At 43.1% G+C, this 22,486-nt stretch overlaps 2 protein-coding genes across 2 annotated transcripts in view; both read left to right on the top strand.

The window, feature by feature from the left end:
• The first annotated feature begins 4,519 nt into the window (after positions 1–4,519).
• Positions 4,520–8,414, top strand: LOC149976622 (uncharacterized). The gene is made up of 3 exons (XM_090201670.1): positions 4,520–4,786; positions 5,122–5,561; positions 8,100–8,414. Exons 1-3 carry the CDS (start codon positions 4,678–4,680, stop codon positions 8,412–8,414), a joined length of 864 nt encoding a protein of 287 aa, XP_090057796.1. The 5' UTR covers positions 4,520–4,677.
• An 11,778-nt stretch (positions 8,415–20,192) lies between these two features.
• slc4a1b (solute carrier family 4 member 1b (Diego blood group)) overlaps positions 20,193–22,486 on the top strand; it is a 43,230-nt gene continuing 40,936 nt past the window's right edge. The window contains exon 1 of the mRNA XM_021565428.3: positions 20,193–20,322. The gene's annotated coding sequence lies outside the window, so the exon portion shown is untranslated. The remainder of the gene's footprint in view (positions 20,323–22,486) is intronic.

Below are 22,486 nucleotides of genomic sequence, written 5' to 3'. Positions count from 1 at the left end.
TTTTAAGTATTTCGGATATTCAGCGCTTAATTTGTAAATTGGGAGGTGCCGGAACAAAAAGTGAGCCGAGAGAGGGCTGACCTGGTGGGTTCAGAGGTACCGGAACTGGCTCCAAACACTGTCTTTTACATTTGGATCCGTCTTGCCAATTGTAGCGTTCCTGTAAGACTCATGGAGGAGTTTTATCCTTTTTTTGTCCTGATATACTGTCATATACTGAAGTGGAAAATAAATCTCCTTTATAACAGAGCATTGCATGCATATCACCATTTGCATATAATTTGCGTGCCGGCATAGAGCAGTAGAGTATAAGCGTTTGCAGAAGATGCACGCATGCAATTCTACATAATTTTAGATGACGAGATTTTAGCAGAATCTTTTTTAATACCACACAAATTGAGTATCTGAGATCAATAAAAACGAACATGTCTTGAATCCTTCAATAGCCTAAGCCTAGGTGTGTGGAGACACACATATTGTACAATATGAGAAGGAAATTGTAGTCCTAAAAAAGCTTTCCAGTTTCACTCACCCGCGATGACGGATGCGCTCGTGCCAAAAGCCTAACTTTCTTGTTTAACTTTGTAGCGCATCGCTTACTTTGTAAAACCATGCTTTTCGGTCAGTAGGCCTATTTGAAAGTTGAACACATATTTTGATAATATATTACAAACAAGTTAGTCTTCTCTTTTCATCAGAATCCATTTGCTTTCAAACCTGTATTTTCCAGCGATGTTTGGCTATTTGAAATATTGCAAAGGCCTGTTATGGCTGCAAGCTGTTCACTCAGATTTCCCGGGCGTTCCAGACTGTAGGCATGCCTTGTGCTTGGGCTACACACAATCTGCAGCTAGGCTGCTTAAAAATAAAATAAACTATTGATCCTCTGTGGCTAAATTATAGGCATACCCATGGTGTAGTATTCTAAATGATCTCATTTCTTTCTCAACAGACAGCAGTAATTCTACAACTTTGGCAAATGTAAACCTTTTTCCCAGGGTGATGCAGCACCTGCAGCACCCTTCCTGCGGCTACACTCAGAAAAAAAGGGTTCCATAAGGGTTCTGCGGTTGTCCCCATAGGAGAACCCTTTTAGGTTCCAGGTAGAACCCTCTTTTGTTCCAGGTAGAACTATTTTGGGTTCCGCTTAGAACCCTCTGTGGAAAGGGTTCTACCTGGAACCAAAAGGGGATCTCCTATGGGGACAGCCGAAGAAGCCTTGTTGGTTGTAGATAGCACCCTTATTTCTAAATGTATGATTCTAAAATAAATAAATTATGAAGTGCAACGCTGGAGACGTACAAATTGCAAGAGCATGTCTATCAGAGCAGAGAGAGGGAAAGAGAGAACATAGAAAGTGAATCTCATTCTAGTTCTGTGAGAGATACAGGCGCGCTTCTCTCTCTAACCACAGCAATGGCCAGGCATGGGTATATACAGGCTACAATGTCGCGCAAACCAAAAACACCAGCCGGTGTTGTGCAGAAAATCTCCCCGCTGACAGAATTATCCCCCCTTCGCGTTCTTCATTGTTGCGACTTGCTCACTAGTTGAGATTTCTGCTCTTCAGTCAGTTGTCAGTTTAGCCTACATTTCACTGATCTTAGTAGCTGGGCTATTTGTTTCAAGTGTATGCGGCTGTTCTAACTTGTATTTCGCCCGCGCCTGCGCCCGCGCCCGCATGCACCTGGGGGCGCCCAGTGTCGCCCCCGGCAAGATGCCACCCTGGGCGGCTGCGCATGTCGCCCGTACTTAAACCCGCTACTGATTTTGTATTTGCCAAAATTCGTCATCTCTCCCATGTCTTAATTGACTAGTATTTTTTAAAAGTGTAAGGATAATAATTCAGCCATAGTTGTTCTGAAATTTGTATTGCTTGCCAACATTTGACTCCCTCCTCTATGTTTAATATAACATACATACATTTATTATTAATTTCGGTTGCCTATCCTGACATGAAGTTTGTTCTATAGAAAGTATTTGACTCTGTGTGCCACAGAAAGTATTTGACACTAGGCACAAAATTAAGGAAAATCGAGGGGTGGGGGGATTCTGGCAGGGGGGAGATTTTTGGCACAACACCGGCCCAACATGGATACATTTTCAGAATATCAGGCACGTTTTCACATTACGTTTTTTTAAGGGGCACGAGAATTACAGAGAAGTCAACTTGAATTAACTCTGATTGATTTTATTACACTTTTTACATTACAAACAGTGACAATTATTTTTCATGCCAAGAGAGGTACTGATCCTGGAAAATAGGTTCCGGAACAAAACATTCGAAAATTGAGAGGTGGCTCAAACTAAGCACTGCGGATATAGTCATATAGACACTCAATCGTACAGATTGCGCAGCCAGTGTTTGGCACTAGCTATAGGTGGCATGCATTTTCAGTTTGAAAAGTCACTGCAAAATATTAATACATACTGCCCACACACTCAAAAATGTGCTTTTGCGCTTTCTTTTAGGAAACTGACATTGCCCAGTTCCAACATTTCCACACCATACCGCAAATGAGGGTGTTTTTGTTAGCATAACATTTGATTGGAGGGTGTTTTCCAGGCGGGTTGTAAGCGCTCGTTCACGACCCTTGGTTCCTAATTTCTTGATATTTCTTACTGAATTCTGTGCTCTGCGGAGATTCTAGGATTTGCGTGTGCAACAAGTTATTGGGATTTATCAAACAGTCGTATAGACGTTTTCTTTGATAAATCAGAGCCATATTATATTTGTTTGCTCATGAACAAGAGTCATAACCCTGCCTGAAAAACACCCTCCATTGGTAACGAAAACGCCCTCATTTGGTAACGAAAACGCCCTCATTTGGTAACGAAAATGCCCTCATTTGGTAACGTAAACGCCCTCATTTGCTGTATGATTTGGAGATGTTGGAACTGAGGCATGACAGTTTCTCAAATAAACTACATCTGTAGACATGTGGGCAGAATGTGTTAATATTTTGCAGTGACTTTATTACACACATTAAATGCATTCGCATATAGCCAATGCCAAACACCGGTAGTGCATTCTGAAACATTGTCTATTGAACCATTTTAAAAGTAAAAGCTTAAGCCCACACTTCTATGCAAATTCTAATTTAAAGTGACCAGATTTCTGACATGAAAACCGGGGACATTTCCAGTTTTGGCGGTCAATATACCATTAAAATATCCAATATTATTATCTATGAAATATAAGGGGGACATTTCCGGTTTCATGTATTGAATCGAACAGGCAGACTGTGATAGAAAGAGAAAACAACTACAGTACAGAAACACTATAGACAAGACAGAACTGTCCGATCTGAACAGCCATTCTGTGGTCCTGCTAGAATAAGAGCAGAAGAGAACATGAGCAAAATTGGAAATAAAACAAACAGACAATAGTATACGTGAAGTACTTAAACAACATCATAAAGAAATAATATGATGAGATTGGTAACTACATAATATATTTTTACCAACCTAATCTGTATATTTCTCAGAATAATGTATTTTCTTCAGGATTGCTCTGTCTTTGGCCAGCTTCTCTGTGAACTCCTGGCAGAGGAGGATGAAGTTTGTCTTCACAATAAGCATGGCCTTGATGGTAGGAACAGTGAACCTATTTCTTGCTGCTGTCCATATTTCATTTATTTGGGAGAACACTCTCGACTGGTGCATTACTTCCAGGTAAGCACATGACAACAGACGCTAATCTAGCCAGGTTAGTGTGTGGGATGTCATTCTCTTTGAAGTGTGTTATCCCCATGCTCCATATCTGACTAAGCGTTTTCTCAGATGTTTTCCATTCTTCATGCGATCCCCCTTTTAGGAACTCTTGCAGGCCAGTAACCTCGTCAAACAATGCATCCTCACTGATGGTCACATTGGGGCATTTTTCCTGCAGTGTGGCTGATGCCTTCTGAATCTCTTCACCCTGAGGTTGCCTTTTTAAAAGGAGACCATGTAAATATTTTAGATTATTTGTGTGCTTTCCTCATGCTTACAAGTAGTTCACAGCCTTAGTGAAGAATGATTGGGATGTTTTGAGAAAGCTCTCTTTAGACATGGCTCCATTTTCCTCTAGCTCTCTCAGAAGTCCTCCGACCAAAACTGGAATGAAGTTGCCATCACGTCTTGCAGTCAATTCTGCCTCAACGTTTCTCAGAATTGCAGCTGACTCCACAGCACAGCGGTCCTGGCCTCCAAGCATCTTGATCGTGTCACTGAATATGGTCAGGTTTCCATGGACAAAGGCCAGCCAAAGTTCAGTCAGTGGATCTTCGAACATTGTTCGCAGGACAACAGGGCATCTGTCTTCAGAATGAAAAAATTATTTCAAATGGCACATACATTTTCAGCATTCTCTAGTGCAGGGAGCATGGACAGCCAGCGAACATTGTGGTGTCCTAAAATGTTATGGTACTCCTTGCCAACAAACTCACAAAAGCTCTTCAGTCTTTCTGCTCTGGCGGTGAAAAGAGGAAAATATCTTTGTGAGCAGGTACTCAACATCAAGGGGAATCATCTCCAAAGCAGTTCTGGCCATGTTATGAATGATGTGGGCAGGACAACCTAACGCTTCGAACACACCGACTGCATCATTGCATCACTGCTGCTTAACATTTTGCGCAGCTAGGCAACTATACTGATGCAGGTACCTTTTGCAGGGGGTCACATGCGGTTGGACACATGGAGGAGAGAATAATTTTCACAGTATCCTCAACTGCTGACAGCTACAGGGACATAAACACACAAAATGCTGCTTGGAGACAAGTGTCCATGATAGTAGGATTGCCAGGTCAGTTTAGTAGTGAGCTTGTGCTAGATGTGGCTAGTTAACGTTAGCTTGCTAGCTAACCTAGCTTGCTAACCTGTGTGAAAGAAATAGTCAAATAAATTATGCTAGTTACTACCTGATAATTTGACCAAATAATCATGTTGAAAGAGTGTGAATGTGTATGCTAGATAAATAGTAATAGAAATGGTAGATACTACTGTACCCCTGATCATTTGGTCAGATAACTGTGTGTGTGTGTGTCTATGTCTACAGTAGGTGACCTGTCCATGATAGCTATCTAATAACTATAGTTGTGCTAGGTAATGGTTTGGCTTATCATGTTCATGTCTATGTAGAAGAAGACTGTAGGAGGAAGTGGAGAGGACTCAGGGACAGGTATCAGAGAGAGAGAAGGGTAGAGAAAGAGAAGAAGAGGTCTGGGTCAGCAGCTTCAGGCCAGCAGCCTTGGCGCTTCTGCCACATTCTTTCTTTTCTGGATCCATTTATCGTGCCTAGGACAACGAGTGCCAATTTTACAGCCAGACCCTCTACTACGTCATCCACAAGTGTTGTCGCCACCGGTGCATCAAGACCCTCAACGTCACCTACAAGTGCGACCATCGCCTCCACCGGTGCAGCGAGACCCTCTGCAACGTCTACATCATCCACGAGTATGACCACCACCAGTGCAGCCATGGAAGATGATGAAATGGAGGAAGCACCTCTGGATTTAGGACCACCTGAGATTATTATGAACCTCACGGAAGTGACCACTGAGGACCTCGTTGAACAGGATGTGTCACACCCTGACCTTAGTATTCTTTGTTTTCTTTGTTATTTTGGTTAGGTCAGGGTGGGACATGGGTTATGTATGTGTTTTTGCCTTGTCTAGGGGTTTTGTATGTTTATGGGGGTGTTTTTCTATTCTAGGTGTTTTGTAAGTCTATGGTTGCCTAGATTGGTTCTCAATTAGAGGCAGCTGTCTATCGTTGTCTCTGATTGGGAACCATATTTAGGCAGCCATATTCTTTGGGTATTTTGTGGGTGATTGTTCCTGTTCCAGTGTTTAGTGTTCACGTTATGGGACTGTTTCGTCTTCGTTCCTTTTGTCGGTTTGTTGTTTTTGTTCGGTGTTTAAGTATTCCCATTAAATATGGATTATCATCACGCTGCATCTTGGTCCTCCTCTCTTTCACCCGAAGACAATCGTTACAGAATCACCCACCACCAAAGGACCAAGCAGCGTGGTAAAGGGCAGCAGCAGGAGGAGCAGCGCAATCAGAACTATTGGACTTGGTATGAGATACTGGATGGAGAAGGACCCTGGATGCAGCCGGGGGAATATCGCCGCCCCAAGGCAGAGCTGGAGGCAGCCAAAGCGGAGAGGCGGCGGTATGAAGAGGCAGCACGGCAGCACGGCTGGAAGCCCGAGAGACAGCCCCCAAAACATTTTCGGGGGATAGCTCACGGGGAGTGTGACTAAATCAGGTAGGAGACCTGAGCCAACTCCCCGTGCTTACTGTGGAGAGAGAGGGCGTCGTACTGGTCAGGCACCGTGTTATGCGGTAGAACGCACGGTGTCTCCAGTACGCGTGCTTAGCCCGGTGCGCTACATCCCAGTTCCCCGCATAGGGTGAGGATCCAGCCAGGGTAGATGGTGCCAGCCCTGCTCTCCAGACAGCCAGTGGGTCTCCTCGGGCCAGGATATCCTGCGCCTGCGTTGCGCACTGTGCCTCCCGTATGTCTGCACTGCCCAGTGCGTCCTGTGCCTGCGCCCCGCACGTGCCGGGTTAGAGTCACCACCCAGCCAGGACGGGTTGTGCAGGCCATTATCTCGAGACCTCCAGTGCGTCTTCACGGTCCGGTCTATCCAGTACCACCAGTGCCGGCACCACGCACCAGGCCACCAGTGCGCCTCCAGAGTCCAGTACGCCCTGTTCCTCCTCCCCGCACTCGCACCGAGGTGTGTGTCCTCGGCCCAGTACCACCAGTGCCAGCACCACGCACCAGTGCGCCTCCAGGGTCCAGTACGCCCTGTTCCTGTTACTCGCACTCGCCCTGAGGTGCGTGTCCCCAGCACGGTACCACCAGTGCCGGCACCACGCACCAGGCCTATAGTGCACCTCGGCAGTCCAGTACGCCCTGTTCCTCCTCCCCGCACTCGCCCTGAGGTGCGTGTCCTCAGCCCAGTACCACCAGTACTGGCACCACGCACCAGGCCTACAGTGCGCCTCGCCAGTCCAGAGCGTCCGGCAACAGTACCCAGTCCAGAGCGTCCGGCAACAGTGCCCAGTCCATAGTGTCCGGCAACAGTGCCCAGTCCAGAGCGTCCGGCAACTGTACCCAGTCCAGAGCCTACGACGGGCCGCAGACCGGAACCTCCTACGACGGGCCGCAGACCAGAACCTCCTACGACGGGTCACAGACCGGAACCTACCACGACGGGCCGCAGACCGGAACCTACCACGACGGGCCGCAGACCGGAACCTACCACGACGGGCCGCAGACCGGAACCTACCACGACGGGTCGCAGACCGGAACCTACCAAGACTGGTCACAGTCCGGAACCTACCACGACTGGTCACAGTCCGGAAACTACCACGACGGGTCACAGTCCGGATCCGCCAGAGTCTCCCTCCAGTCCGGATCCGCCAGAGTCTCCCTCCAGTCCGGATCCGCCAGAGTCTCCCTCCAATCCAGAGGCGCCACTCACTCCAGACTCGACCATCAGTCCAGTGGTGTCCTCTAGCCCGTGGTCGGCGGTGAGGGTTCCCGCTCCAGAGACATTAAGTAAGGGTGAAGTGGAGCGGGGTCCACGTCCCGAGCCAGAACCGCCACCTCGGATTTATGCCCACCCAGACCCTCCCATATAGTGTTAGGTGTGCGGCCGGGAGTCCGCACCTTTTTGGGGAGGGTACTGTCACACCCTGACCTTAGTATTCTTTGTTTTCTTTGTTATTTTGGTTAGGTCAGGGTGGGACATGGGTTATGTATGTGTTTTTGTATTGTCTAGGGGTTTTGTATGTTTATGGGGTGTTTTCTATTCTAGGTGTCTTGTAAGTCTATGGTTGCCTAGATTGGTTCTCAATTAGAGGCAGCTCTCTATCGTTGTCTCTGATTGGGAACCATATTTAGGCAGCCATATTCTTTGGGTATTTTGTGGGTGATTGTTCCTGTTCCAGTGTTTAGTGTTCACGTTACGGGACTGTTTCGTCTTCGTTCCTTTTGTCGGTTTGTTGTTTTTGTTCGGTGTTTAAGTATTCCCATTAAATATGGATTATCATCACGCTGCATCTTGGTCCTCTTCTCTTTCACCCGAAGACAATCGTTACAGGATGTGGCCGTGGAGAGAAACGGAGAGAGAAACGAAGAGGAACGTCACACCAGGCGTCATCAGAGGTACCAGCCCCCAGATCCACTCAGCTCAATTCAGCAGAGGCTCCTCCAAGCCGTCGACAGGGATGCAGCCCAACCTGATGCTCACAGGAAGGAGGATGAAGAGACCCTCTTTGCCATGAGCCTGGTGCCAACACTGAAGAGGCTGCCTCAGCAAAGAAAAACAGCAGCCAAGGTTAAAATATATCAGCTGCTTTTCGAAGCTGAGTTCAAGGGTACTTTTTTTCCCTCCACATCACAGGTAGTGTCATAAGTGTGCGACAGTGAAGTAAAGTAGGTCATTTTTACAGTATAGTCGTGGGTTAATGGGTATTTCAGATCAAAGTATTAATATGAGGCAAATGTATAGCTGTTGTTTGTGGGTTAGAAAATATCCTAAAGCAACAATTTGCTGTCTAAATATTTGCCTGTCACATTCATATTTTGATCGTAAATACAAATTCCATGAGTTAACAGCAAGTATTACCAACTTCATCATACTGTTCCTATTTATGCCACTAACTACACTATACAAGCAGTATTTAGTTAACATAAATCTCACCTTTTAGGGTGTCATATTATGTTAAGCTTGTATGTGTTGTTTTTCTCTTCCCTTTCAGAAATGGAGTCAATTTAGCCGACCCGCTCACAGGAAGGACAGGAAGAGGAGAGGAGTTGTCTGGTTGTTGTTTTGACCTCCCTCATTGTACCTTTCTTTTCACATACGTCAGTTCTGTTTCAATTCAGTCAATTCATAAAGTCATTTGTTTATAAAGTCTTAGGATAGCATTCATTATTAGTGTTACATATATTTCTGAATTGACAGAATTGAAACTCATACACTGGAGAATTCAGATGCTCTTGTTGGTCTCTTACGAGACTAAAGGTCAATCAATATACACTGCTCAAAAAAATAAAGGGAACACTAAAATAACACATCCTAGATCTGAATGAATGAAATATTCTTATTAAATACATTTTTCTTTACATAGTTGAATGTGCTGACAACAAAATCACACAAATTATCAATGGAAATCAAATTTATCAACCAATGGAGGTCTGGATTTGGAGTCACACTCAAAATGAAAGTGGAAAACCACACTACAGACTGATCCAACTTTGATGTAATGTCCTTAAAACAAGTCAAAATGAGGCTCAGTAGTGTGTGTGGCCTCCAAGTGCCTGTATGACCTCCCTACAACGCCTGGGCATGCTCCTGATGAGGTAGCGGATGGTCTCCTGAGGGATCTCCTCCCAGACCTGGACTAAAGCATCCGCCAACTCCTGGACAGTCTGTAGTGGCGTTGGTGGATGGAGCGAGACATGATGTCCCAGATGTGCTCAACTGGATTCAGGTCTGGGGAACGGGCGGGCCAGTCCATAGCATCAATGCCTTCCTCTTGCAGGAACTGCTGACACACTCCAGCCACATGAGGTCTAGCATTGTCTTGCATTAGGAGGAACCCAGGGCCAACTGCACCAGCATATGGTCTCACAAGTGGTCTGAGGATCTCCTCGGTATCTAATGGCAGTCAGGCTACCTCTGGCGAGCACATGGAGGGCTGTGCGGCCCCCCAAAGAAATGCCACCCCACACCATGACTGACCCACCGCCAAACCGGTCATGCTGGAGGATGTTGCAGGCAGCAGAACGTTCTCCACGGGGTCTCCAGATGTCTGTCACATGTGCTCAGTGTGAACCTGCTTTCATCTGTGAAGAGCACAGGGTGCCAGTGGCGAATTTGCCAATCTTGGTGTTCAAATGCCAAACGTCCTGCACGGTGTTGGGCTGTAAGCACAACCCCCGCCTGTGGATGTCGGGCCCTCATACCACCCTCATGGAGTCTGTTTCTGACCGTTTGAGCAGACACATGCACATTTGTGGCCTGCTGGAGGTCATTTTGAAGGGCTCTGGCAGTGCTCCTCCTGCTCCTCCTTGCACAAAGGTGGAGGTAGCGGTCCTGCTGCTGGGTTGTTGCCCTCCTACGGCCTCCTCCACATCTCCTGATGTACTGGCCTGTCTCCTGGTAGCGCCTCCATGCTCTGGACACTACGCTGACAGACACAACAAACCTTCTTGCCACAGCTCGCAGTGATGTTCCATCCTGGATGAGCTGCACTACCTGAGCCACTTGTGTGGGTTGTAGACTCTGTCTCATGCTACCACTAGAGTGAAAGCACCACCAGCATTCAAAAGTGACCAAAACATCAGCCAGGAAGCATAGGAACTGAGAAGTGGTCTGTGGTTATCACCTGCAGAACCACTCTTTTATTGGGGGTGTCTTGCTAATTGCCTATAATTTCCACCTGTTGTCTATTCCATTTGCACAACAGCATGTGACATTTATTGTCAATCAGTGTTGCTTCCTAAGTGGACAGTTTGATTTCACAGAAGTGTGATTGACTTGGAGTTACATTGTGTTGTTTAAGTGTTCCCTTTATTTTTTTGAGCAGGGTATTTCTTTAATTTAAAACCACTTGAAAACCAGGGTGTTGAAACTTTTTGTGAAGTTATGTTCCATCGACTGGACCGTGACGTCCAGGGGCCATTTGTTTGTTTAGCTGTGTTATGGCTACATATTATTTCCTTTTTTTCAGAGACAGAGACACACACACACACCTCTTCGTACCTCAGATCTCCAGTGCCCTGCCCTCTCTCTCTCTCTTTATGGGCATGTCTGATGTTCCCCCTACTACGTCTAGGCTTTATGAGGTGTCCCTGTATCGGTCTGCAGTTGTGCCAAAAATACATGGTATGGACATTGACCCTCCCCAGCCTATTCAGTCCTCCAAAGTTGGTATATGTGTTGTTAGCAGAGAATGCCTCGACTTTGTTTTGCAGGTTACATTTTTGGATGACCACCAGGACCTCAGCTGCAATTTCTTCTGCTGTTTCTCCTTTCAATTAATCAAGCAGTTTTGTTTCCACAGATGTGCTGCTATCATATATATTACTCACTATGGCCTCACATTTTGTCCTAGCACATGTAAACTTTGGCTCATAAAGATTCTGTGTCAGTTGTGCTGTACAGTCCATAGATCTGTAACTATGATTGCGTCGCATAGTGTGGTATGCAAAGACACCCTCCTGCACAGCTAAATGCTATTATTCTTGGGAAGGCTCTACCTTGAAGAATGTGGTGACAGAGTGCATACCAACACGGCCAATCAGAGAGGCTTTATGCTTTTTCGTCTGTTGATGTTCTACCACTGCCATTCTTCCCCCGCTGCCAATTGGAAAAAGAGGAATTACAAAGGTTGCTGTGAACCATTCTATCGTCTTGACCTGAGCATATAAACGGAAATTCTTTCATCAGGTTTCCATTAAAATGGCATTTTCCGTTTCTTGGAAAGAACCATTGAACCTCTGTCTGCTCTTCTTCACTCTCCTTGTGTCACTCTTCATACTCTTAACTTTTTCTTCTCCTCCAATCTCTCTCCTCTTTTCTTCAATCGTGTTCCTTCCTTTCCTTCTCTTCACCTTTGCACCTCACTCTTCTACACTCTCCTTGCTTCACTTTTTTTACTCCCTTAATTAGTGCACGGATCCCGCTAGCGGGATCAAATTCGACACCATCCGGTGAAATAGGAGCGCGCCAAATTCAAAATACAAAACCGTAATATTAAACATTTATGAAAATACAAGTGTCATACATGATTCTTTAGCTTAGAATCTTGGCAATCGAACTGCGTTGTCCAATTTACAATAGGCTTTACGGCGAAAGCATAGCATTTGATTATCTGAGGACAGCACCCCACAACAACACATGTTTTCAAACCAGCACAGGCATCACAAAATCCTTAATAGCGATAAAATAAATCACTTACCTTTGAAGATCTTCCTCTGTTTGCAATCCAATGGGTCCCAGCTACACAAGGAATGGTCATTTTGTTCGATAAAGTCCTTCTTAGTATGCGTCATTGAGTTCAGTAATCCACCCGGTCAGCAAGCAGACAAAGAAGTCGCAAAAGTTACCGTTAAAGTTTGTCCAAACAAGTCAAACAACGTTTCTAATTAATCCTCAGGTAGTCTAATATCTAAATAAATGATCATATTTCATACGGAGACTAGTATGTTCAATAGGAAAAGAATATAACGAAGAGTGTGCCCTCGTTCATGCGCGCAAAGAGACTACTTTTGCCTTAGTGCTCCCCTTGGATAAACTACTATTCCTCGTTGGTTTTTCAAAAAACAAGCATGAAACCATGTATAAAGACTGTTGACATCTAGTGGAAGCCATAGGAACTGCAATCTGGGAGGCAGAAGTCATAGTTTTCAATAGCTTCACATTTGAAGTGGCTGGGAACTAAAAATAATAATAATTCCGGATGGATTTTCCTCAGGTTTTTGCCTGCCATATCAGTTCTGTTATACTCACAGACGTTATTTTAACAGTTTTAGAAACTTCAGTGTTTTCTATCAAATTCTACCAATTATATGCATACCTTCTGGGTATATCTTCTAACTTATCTTCTAGCTTCTGGGCCTGAGTAACAGGCAGTTTACTTTGGGCATGTCAGACAGGCAGAAATTCAGGAAACTAGACCGTGCACTGAAAGGTTAATTTTTCCTTCTCACTCTCTTTTCCTTCCTCTCCAATCTTTAATAATAAATAATACCCTATTAGATAAAATACTTTGGTTAACAGATTCCCATTGCTTGACTCATTTTTGTATTCTATCTTAAAAACATTGTTTGGAATAATAAATTGGCTGGCTCTGTAATTATATCTTTACCTTTTCTCTATCTCATTCATTCTGTTACGTCCGTCGTCAGAATGAGACCAAAGTGCAGCGTGGAAAGTGTACATCTTCATTTTTTTTTTAGCATGAACACCAAAAAAAAAAAAAAAGATCAATGAACGTAAAGTTCTGCAGGGCTATACAGCTACTGTGCAAAAACAAGATCCCACAAACTCAGGTGGAAAACAGGCTGCCTAAGTATGATTCCCAATCAGAGACAACGATAGACTGGGAACTATAACCGGCCAACAAAGAAATAGAAAACTAGAATACCCACCCAAATCACACTCTGACCTAACTAAATAGAGACATAAACAGGCTCTCTAAGGTCAGGGTGTGACACATTCATCCAGTCTTCCTCCTCTCCTTCCTCTCCACTCTAACAGAAAACATTATGCTAATGTTAACCATGAACATTTCAAAATATATTTTCACACTACTTATTATAATGCCAAACCATTAAAATTGTAATCTAAAAATAAATATTCTCAATTAATTATATGCATTCATTTAATATAAGAATATTTTCAAAATAGCCCGTCCAACACGTGAATGTTTTTTAACCTAGCTACCATGACACTAGCTAGCTAGCTAGCTAGATAACTAACTAACTTAGTCTACATAGCTAATGTTAGATAGCATAACATATTTAAAACCTTATAGGGCAGATAATCTATCTATATAATAAGTGTGTGTGACATAATAACATCACTAGCTAGTATCTCAAACAATTGTATTTGAATGCACAGAGATACTGTGACCAGATCCTGATGATTGCCTCAAATGACCTGTCTTGAAAAGATGTTTGTGGTGATGTTGTGGATTCACATTGACACATACTGGCTTTAGACTGAGTTTCCACAGCAGTTTTCTCTAAAATGAGCCCGAGCAAGTAGTTAGTAGAAGAAGAGTGAATGAAGCGTATATAGCAAGCAGCCCCCTCTGTTGGCCAAAACAAGCACAATGTGATTGAGACGTCAACCGGTAGGCTCTGCTGCCTGGTCTTGCCACGTAAATTATTATTTCACTCTGCGGTCTGTTTTTAACTCACAGTTAAGAACGGGGACATTTCCGGGGACAGCTACAGCTGGGGACCGGCCACCAAAAACGGGGAAGTCTGGTCACACTATTCTAATTGCTGTTCAATGTTTTGTTCATCAGTATTTGATCGTGGCTGCCTTGGTGCCTCTGAGATTAAATAGGTTATGATGTTGAGCTCCGACCGCACAGCATTACTGTAACCTACCTAGTGTCAGATATTTTGCTACCGGTCAATTTACTTTTCACGATGCTTGGCGTTTGAATGAGTAATGGATAAAAAATGTGCAGCGGGAATAAACCAATCATGTCAGAAAAGGAGACATGTCATGCAATACATTGTAACAATTTCAAAAGATTTTACTGAGTTAAAGTTCATATAAGGAAATCATCAGGATCTGGTCACAGTATCTCTGTGCATTCAAATAGCAATCGATAAAATGCACTTGTGTTCATTGTCTGTAGTTTATGCCTGATCATACCATAACCCCACTGCCACCATGGGGCACTCTGTTCACAAGGTTGACATCAGCAAACCGCTCGGCCAGACAATGCCATACACGCTAATTCATGAAGAGCACACTTTTCCAGCGTGCCAGTGGCCATCTAAGGTGAACATTTGCCCACTGAAGTCGGTTATGACACCGAACTGCAGTAAGGTCAAGACCCTGGTGAGGATAGTGAGCACATAGATGAGCTTCCCTGAGAAGGTTTCTAACTGTTTCTGCCGAAATTCTTTGGTTGTTCAAACCCACAGTTTCATCAGCTGTCTGGGTGGCTGGTCTCAGACTATCCCATAGGTGAAGAAGCCTGATGTGGAGATCCTGGGCTGGAGTGGTTACACATGGTCTGTTGGAGGCGGCTTATGGTAGAGAAATTAACATTAAATGATCTGGCAACAGCACTGGTAGACATTCCTGCCTCCAAGATGCCAATTGCACAATTTGTGCACAACATTTGGGAGAAATAATATTTTTCTGCATATGGAACATTTCTGGGATCTTTTATTTCAGCTCATGAAACATGAGACCAACACTTTACATGTTGCATTTATATTTTTGTTCAGTACATGCAATGGCAAATGCATCTGTTTAATCATTAGGCCCATGTTTTAATGTTTTTATTAGCATACCATTATTATATTTCCTGTGCATCAAACACCTCCATTTACCCCATGAGAACCATATTTGCTTGCAATACAATTGATCAACCATTAGAAGTTGTGTGTACCCATGGTCTTAGCTGTGCTTGGAGATACACACACAAGTTCAAAATGTATAAATACCAACCTTTGAGGGGAAACTGGCACACTGCAAGGTTTACACCTCGATCACACCTGCAGCATCATTGCCTTTTGGTACACCAGCAGTACATTCATTTCCAATGGAACGCTGTGTTTGCCTTGCAGAATTGCGTTGCAGAGGCAGTTGCAGTATGTTCTGTGTGGTGAATGTTGAACCTTTGTTGCACACATATCCAGATGATGCTGCGTACCATTTTGCGCAATGACGCTGTAGGTGTGTTCGAGGCAGTAGAGTGTTTTAAGTGCAAGTGCACCTTTGCTAAATTAAGCCCCTGGTCCACCTCAAAAAGGGAATCCCCAAAAACATGGGCCAGTGCCAAAGTATATCATAACCAAACATTAAGATGTAACTATCTCTTTATTTTACCCCCATTTCTCAATCTAACCTCCACATTGACTAAAACTAGCACATTGTTGGCCTATTTTCTTGTCACTCAGTTGTGCGTCTGTTGTGTACGGGCCCAACCTATGGCCCCTTGGAGGGGTTAGGGAGGGGATGATCTGTGGTGGGATATCCCCCTGACTCAACCAGATGTGGATGGGCGATAAAACTGTGTACCCTGGACAGAGGTTTATCTTGTCCTCATCCATGGATGGCTATGGGGGTGGGAAGAACAAAGTGGTCGAGGGGGGGTGTTACCATTTCACGAGCCCCAGGCTATTTAAAAGATCCCCCTGAGCACTGATCTAGGATTGAAAGACTATAAACTGACTGTAGGTCAGTGCATATTGTAAAAGTTGGAGAGGAATACCCCAGGGGTGGGTGTTTCTACCCTTGTGCGTTATGGTCGTTGATCACAGACTTGCGCCTTCTGAGTCATTTGAATGTTCTGGCACTTTGCCACATCTGGATTACCTCTCCCCGGGTAAGATGGGATCAATTTGATCTAATTGTATTAGTTACTTATTAAGCCTTTTGGTTGTAGATGTGCAGTCTGAAGCCCTGTAAATTCATGATTGTGTTCTATGACAAAAGTGTAATAATATATTATACAGTATATTGTTTCCAGACAAATGATGAATTATCTAAAGAACGCAGAATGATCTGTTTATATAATGACTTGGAAATTAATGTCTAATTGAATATCTCTCAAACCAAATTGTAACTATTTATTAATAATCTGGTGTAATTATTGAAATACCCTCAACATGAGACATTTTCCCAGTGTGTAGATACTTAAATGTTCCGTGCTCTATATTAGTTTACTATTTTAAACCTATTGTTATTTTCCTTAAAGCCTATGCTTTTAGATTTTTAATAAGTAACTGATAACACAAACCTCAACAACCGATAGTCAGTAAAACAATTGTGGTGGAGGCTCAGAGAACGTGTTTGTTCATTTTTCCTCCAGCATTTATCTACAATGTCAGGTGACAATTGTATGTTGTTCTGTGTGTGAGATCACTGACAGAGGCTGCATGTACTGTAGATTACAATTTTATGATGGGCTGAGGGGCGTTCAACACTGATAGGGGCCTTAAGTAGAACCCTGCCTTTCAGATTCACTTAAAAAAATGTCACTTTGAGTCCCCGCTCTTTTCTATGCCATATATTGTGATGTATTGCAAGTATATGAAGAAATTGCTGACTTGTCAAAAACTGACGGACTAGAGGACTTGAGAACTTGAGAAACATGTCAGTAGCTACAGATCTCTCGCTCGATGTGGTAAGTCACGTGAGGAGGAGTAAAAACAGAATTCCATTTAAATTCAGGTCTATCTCTCTCCAATGCAATGCCATGGCCTATGAGGAACAAGACTCGTCCCTCTACGTACCTTTAAGAATGATGTGATTTATCCCTCTTCTCTCATGTTGAAAATCCCATATATATTTGGTGGTTGAAATGATGTTGAGTTTGACTAGACATGGACTCCTACTGGTATATGCAGGGTAACACACTTAGTGAGAACAAGTCTACCATACAGATGCCTATCCTGTATGTACACTGCTTAGCTTTCCTGTATGTACACTGCTTAGCTTTGAAACAAGCTGTGTTCAATTCTGCTGAGCTATCATGTCAGCACATTCAGACGTTGATCAGCTTCCATACTCATTTGTGTAGACTAACTAAATAACATTAAATAGTTGAAGGTAACTCCTTTAACTTAAAGGAAATCCAGAGTGAGGTTGGGTTTATGCAGGCTACATTGACATCTGATTTGCACAAAGGACTCCATAATTTCAAAGTGAAGCTAGGTATACAGTTATTTTTATCCTCCACTACACAATAAGCAAACAAATATATAGCTAGCTATGCTACTTCAGCTGTATTGCATGGAAAATATAAGTAAGGCATGTTAACACAATTGTACATTCAATTTGCAGTAAATGCTTCAGCTAGATAGATTATTCACATCTGCTGTTTCACAAGACGACAGCCTGGTTTGCTGGTTTTCTCAGGAGTCCCTAAAACATTAAACAACACGAATTACAAATTCATTGTCATGTCATAACACTAGCTAGCTAGCTGGCTAATGTTAGCTAGTCAGCCAACTTGCTATATAGCGATTTTCATAAATTAATTTTATGACAAAACAATATGCTCAAATGTTTGTCTCTTCATTAACTAACATATTCCTCTCAATTGTAAATGTTTTGCTTGACTCATTACGATGTTATAACTACTTACATTTGCTTCCACCATAGTGTTTTGTCAGCCATCTTTGCTGAAGAAAGTCACCAGGGACGGGTGGCTCGCGTCAAATTTGTCATTGGAACATCTCGATATGATTGGTCATATAAAAACATTGGTAAGCAAATGCATAATGAGTGCTCTAACTCCCCCTTGCGGTGCTCTGGAGCAATGAAGCCATGACGCTGGGTACCTCTAAGTCCTGCGGTGTCAGCTCGCAACTTTTAAATGAGGATCCATTCATCATCATCAATAGGGTCTCCCAGGTCTTCCTCACATTTTTGTTTGACATGTTTTGTGTCATCGGGAAAAGCCTCTATCAACCCTTGATACAGCTTGGAAATAAACTTTAGAGGTTTGTCAGACTTCCTTAGAATACAGTACTTTCAAACTTTGAAGCTTCTGCCTTGTCCACTTTTCCACTTTATTCTGTACAGACAGAATGATGATCCTGCTAAGACATGATGATCATAGTGTTGTGTACTGACTGTGCACCATGACAGTAAAGCCTGTACAGCTGTTTATACCGTGTCAGTGTGAAAGGTAGGGAATTAGCCAGGGAAACTGTCAGATCAATAACATTGCATGCATTGTAGAATAGTGAAAATTCACTTCATCTGAGGATGACAGATAATTTGTGTACAGGGTCCAATACCCTAAAATATGATGTATATCAGACTCCATTATTATTCGAAGGCTATAGACCCCTAATTGTCTCCAGTGGGTGTAGCAAAAGTTGCGAGCCTTGCGTCACCACTCAGAATGCTATAAGATGCAGGTGTTTAGGTTAATCGTTATGCAATTATTAAGAGGCTAATGAACAAAGAGCTAATATCTTAAAATCCCTTTACATGGCCCAAAACATTAAAACAAAGGCATGAAAATAACACATACAGTCTTGGATCTAATCATCACAATGTTAATCTAAATTATATGGGTGCACCCCTGTGTCGCTCCTCTTTGAACTATGCGCCGTCCGACGAACAGAATAAAACAGTTTCTCAGAAACAATAAATCCATAGTACTTACAGTACAATGAAACATTTTACAATTGTTTTACCTATGAACTCTTCAAACAATATAAACATTACCATTTTATTCACACAGTGACATTCATTTAGTTGATTCAAGTTCCATTAGTCTTCAGCTCCCGTGGCTTCAGTGACCCTAGGACTTCAATCTCTTCTTCGAGATTTCCACAGATGAGGTGTGTTTGACACCTGTGATAGCCCACAGATGGTCTGTCATGCAAACAATGTTATAAATCGGGATTGTGTCATCATGCTGGGCCTCGGCGTCAGCAAGTCGCTAGACACATCTTCATCACTGGCCTTCATCATCATTCACATTTGTTTACTCTCTTTATTTTCCCAGCACAACATTGCTATACTGACTCTAATAAAAACTCACATTGAGCTGTTAAAAAACTTCAGAATATCAGTCTTCAATAATTTGGTCGCTGTTTGATTCGTGTCTAGTGTGATTGAGGTATAAAATAATAGCTAACATTAGCCAACCTTTGGCTAGCTCAACTGGCGAAAATGAGCCAAGTTTACTTCTGTTGAAACGGGACAAAGCAAAGGCTGCAAAACATTTTCATACACACAACAGCTGTTAGATACTGCTACCTGAAACATTAGCTAACGTTACATGTCAGTACACTAATAGCTCAGCACTGGGAATAAATGCTTTTTTTCTGTTATGTCAAACAGCAGTTACCTTGCCAGCTACATCAGTCAAATAAAGAGTAGCCAATTTCTGCTCTGCTTGCTTTTACAACTTTGAGAAAAAGCACAACACACACAGACAACAGCTGCCTCCGTTCGCTACGCTCTGTGGTGGTCACGTGGTCCTAAATCCAGCCTTCTGAAACTTCCAAACAGCCTATCCGACCGCTCTGAAGCGTGTGCATGGTCATAAAGCACACCGATAACACTTTTTGTATCACATTGCAATGATAAAACTGGGGGGGCAAAAATGCAATTTAAGAGTGTGTGTGGGGGGGTCAGGTCCCCCCCCCCCTCCCCAGTGAAAGTTGCGCCCCTGGCCCAGCGTAATCCGGTGGTTATTCCAAACATAGCCAATAAATATGTGTAATCCTATCCTTTGTTTATTCCAAACATAGCCAATAAATATGATGATAAGATGACGGTCGGGATAGTGAGACAGTCAGACTGGTCCGAGGTTATCAAGTGACAGTATTTACTATCAATATTATGGGTGACATTGGGAACACACTGGCTCAGAGTCTGAGTGGAGTGTGTGTGTGTGTGTGTGTGTGTGTGTGTGTGTGTGTGTGTGTGTGTGTGTGTGTGTGTGTGTGTGTGCCTGTGTGTGTGTGTGTCCCATTCTAAGGCCACAGTCACAGACATTATAAAGAGGTGGTGTTTATAAAGTCACACTTTTTTTGCATTGAGGGGGCCAGTCGCTTGTCAAAGTGGTCGGGTTGGCTGGTTTGTGGTGCAGGTACGTTTAAGCTTTTCCATCAATGTTACTCTTATAAATAGTATTTTAAGTTATTGTGATAATATTGATGAAAGATGAAAAATTATTATGCTGCATGTTGGCCGGAAATGATCAACAATGCAAATGTTTTAACTCAATCGAAAATATTCGGTTCATAACATGGATAATTAACGGTTCATTTTTGTATTATAACTCTGGTTGTTATCTTATTTATCATTGCCATCCTGCAACATTTTTACCGCCAGAGTTACATGAATGAACCCACAGGAAAGCTCTCAGGGTGTAACAGAGGGATAGGAACAATGCATTTACATTATATAAATTGAATTGTCACTTTGTTAGTTATAAAAACTGTCCAAAATAAGTTTGATAGTTGTGCAAATATCAATTTCAGTGGCAATCATTGTATTTGTACTGTGTTTGGAAGTTGAGATCTGAGATGCTAGCCGTTTTCCACCTCATTTGCACTGTGTATATTTCCATTGGTTATCCATACAAAACTCATGCTGGATCAATTTGTATACATCTACACAGACACCCACCCACCCACACCCACACCCACACCCACACACACACACACACACACACACACACACACACACACACACACACACACACACACACACACACACACACACACACACACACACCAAGGTTATTATAGTTTAGTGTTTTAATATTCATTATAATTTATTTTAGTTTTAAGAATGTTATTTGACATTTGGTTTATTTTCTGTTCGTTTTCAGATCCACTTTAATAGTTTTTATTTATTGAAAGTTTTATAAAAACTTTTGTGTTTTTGAGGATGTCAGTTCTTGCCACTGTGGGGCAGTAATGCATAAGATGATGGGTCAGGTCATGGGTTAGGTTAGGTTTAAAGGTAGACTCAGCGAGATGACGTAGATGCACGAAGTAAACAGTAGTGGTGCTGAGTCAATTTCTGCAAAAACCAGGAGCGTTTTGGTCCCGTATCTATCACATTGTAGCAGTGTGAAGCACACCCATGTACATTCGTAGATACTCCGTATGACTGTATGAGAGCAAAGTTTTACACCGTGCTCATGTCATTGCGCTCGTTCAAGCAGATAAATGTTGTCAAGTTATTCAAAGTGTGTTGTTCTGGAGCAAAAAAATGTCTAAAACCATGTGATCAATGGTCATGAAGTTTTGACTGCAGTCCACCGCAAGTTTCTGTAGTTGCTCTTCACCAACTTCCTCCTGCAGTTGTCACTTGCATATTGGGAGGCTCTATTGTCAACCATTCATAAGGGGGAGGGCTGCTGTTTTATCGGCTCTTTTTTTTTGTTGAGTAGTTCATAACTTGTTTTGTACATAATGTTGCTGCTACCGTCTCTTATGACCGAAAAGAGCCTCTGGACATCAGAACTTCGATTACTCACCTCCAATTAGACAAAGAGTTTTTCTTCAATGAGTCGGACGGGAGGGATATACTACAGACAACCGACCAGGTCCAGATCTCCATCATTCGGTGGAGAAGGAAACTGAGATTTGGAGGAAAAAGATCAGGGTGCCTTGTTAGGAACAGGTGACAAGTGGCTAATCTGCCTTTGCCTTCAGTCCTGATAGCTAACGTTCAATTGCTGGAAAATAAATGGGACAAACTGAAAGCATGTAAATCCTACCAACGGTACATTAAAAACTGTAATATCTTATGTTTCACGAGCTGTGGCTGAACGACGACATTAAGAACATATAGCTGACAGGTTATACTCTCTATCCGCAGGATAGAACAGCAGCCTCTGGTAAGAGGTCTATACATATGTGTAAACAACAGCTGGTGCACGATATATAAGGTAGTCTCGAGGTTTTGCTTGCCTGAGGTAGAGTATCTCATGATAAGCTGTAGACCACACTATCTACCTAGAGAATTTTCATCTGTATTTTTCGTAGCTGTCTACATACCACCACAGACCGATGCTGGCACTAAAACTGCACTCAATGAGCTGTATACAGGAAAACACTCATCCAGAGGCGGCACTCCTAGTGGTGGGGGACTTTAATGCAGGAAACTTAAATAGTTTTACCTAATTTCTATCAGCATGTTAAATGTGCAACCAGAGAGAAAACAATTCAGGACCACCTTCACTCCACACACAGAGACGCCTACAAAGCTCTCCCTCGCCCTCCACTTGGAAAATCTGA

Source organism: Oncorhynchus mykiss, chromosome 16, assembly GCF_057628025.1.
Source record: "Oncorhynchus mykiss isolate SJ-2025 chromosome 16, ASM5762802v1, whole genome shotgun sequence".
NCBI classification, from domain to species: Eukaryota; Metazoa; Chordata; class Actinopteri; order Salmoniformes; family Salmonidae; genus Oncorhynchus; species Oncorhynchus mykiss.
This window is presented reverse-complemented; position numbering and strand designations above follow the sequence as displayed.

Bases quoted from the DNA above. Each gene is read 5' to 3' on its own strand.
- LOC149976622 (XM_090201670.1), top strand. From the start codon at position 4,678: ATGGAGGAGAGAATAATTTTCACAGTATCCTCAACTGCTGACAGCTAC. The intron at 4,787-5,121 runs GTCAGTTTAGTA...ATGTCTATGTAG, and splicing joins CATGATAGTAGGATTGCCAG to AAGAAGACTGTAGGAGGAAG. The intron at 5,562-8,099 runs GTGTCACACCCT...CAATCGTTACAG, and splicing joins AGGACCTCGTTGAACAGGAT to GATGTGGCCGTGGAGAGAAA.